The 849-nt window shown below is 53.5% G+C and overlaps 1 protein-coding gene across 1 annotated transcript in view; it reads right to left on the bottom strand.

Annotated features, from left to right (window-relative positions):
- Positions 1 to 757: 757 nt before the first annotated feature.
- LOC104622375 (cadherin-23-like) overlaps positions 758 to 849 on the bottom strand; it is a gene marked incomplete at its 5' end in the record, with an annotated part of 18,116 nt that continues 18,024 nt past the window's right edge. The window contains 1 exon segment of the mRNA XM_010289131.1: positions 758 to 849. Within this exon segment, the coding sequence (XP_010287433.1) occupies positions 758 to 849 (92 nt within the window).

Raw genomic sequence — 849 nt, 5'->3', positions numbered from 1 at the left:
ACTCTCCACAAAGTTACGATTGGAAACAAACCCCCGAACGAACAAACCCGAAAGCAAGAGGGAAGGGAAAAGGGCATAAACGACACGCACGAGCACTCCACATCCAGAAGCCCCAGTTATTGTCAGTCTCTCTCTTTTTCGATGTCACAACATGTTTTGGTAAAGCCAGCAAAATGGAGAAATGTCTTCGGTTTTGGTGTTGTGTGGTTTTTTTTTTTTTTTTAATATTAATGAATTACTTTAAAAAATAGTGTAAAAATCCCTCACTTGTACTACAGAATGAGCTCAAACGGCCTCGGCCTCTCCTCGTCCTGCCCCGGCCCTGCCCGTGCCCGTGGTCGAGGCGCGACGGCTGCTCGTCCCCAGCCCGTGCCCGGGGATGCTGCGGCGGCACATCACCCGCACCTTCGCTGCACCTTCCAGCCTGGACTCATTGGATTCGTTTAGCTTTTCTTTGTTTTTTTTTTAAAAAAAACCCCATTGCTTTTTTAATAAGAAAAATAAAAAAAATTTAATGCTTTCATGGATAAATGACAGGTGAGTAAAAGCATACCGGTCCTGAGAGCCCTTTCCGGGGGCCAAGCTCTCGAAGGCTGCCGGAGCGAACCGCACCGGTCGGCCTGGACTCCTTCTGCAGGGGAAGGGGGGGCCAAGCGCCGGTCTTGGGGTGCCCCCGGCCCCCACCACGGCCCCCCTGGTCGGTGCTTCATCCCTGCTGGCCCCGGCTTGCCTAGAGGAGCACCTCCACCACCTCTCGTCATAACTCGGTGATCTCCAGCGGGCTCTCCATGATCACCTCCCGCATCTTGTGCAAGGGGGTGGACTTGGCCGACCGGGCGCCGGGGTTGT

This window comes from Phaethon lepturus, unplaced genomic scaffold (genome assembly GCF_000687285.1).
Source record: "Phaethon lepturus isolate BGI_N335 unplaced genomic scaffold, ASM68728v1 scaffold23556, whole genome shotgun sequence".
In the NCBI taxonomy this organism is placed as follows: domain Eukaryota; kingdom Metazoa; phylum Chordata; class Aves; order Phaethontiformes; family Phaethontidae; genus Phaethon; species Phaethon lepturus.
The sequence above is the reverse complement of the archived record's forward strand: the minus strand, read 5'-3'. Positions and strand labels throughout refer to the sequence as shown.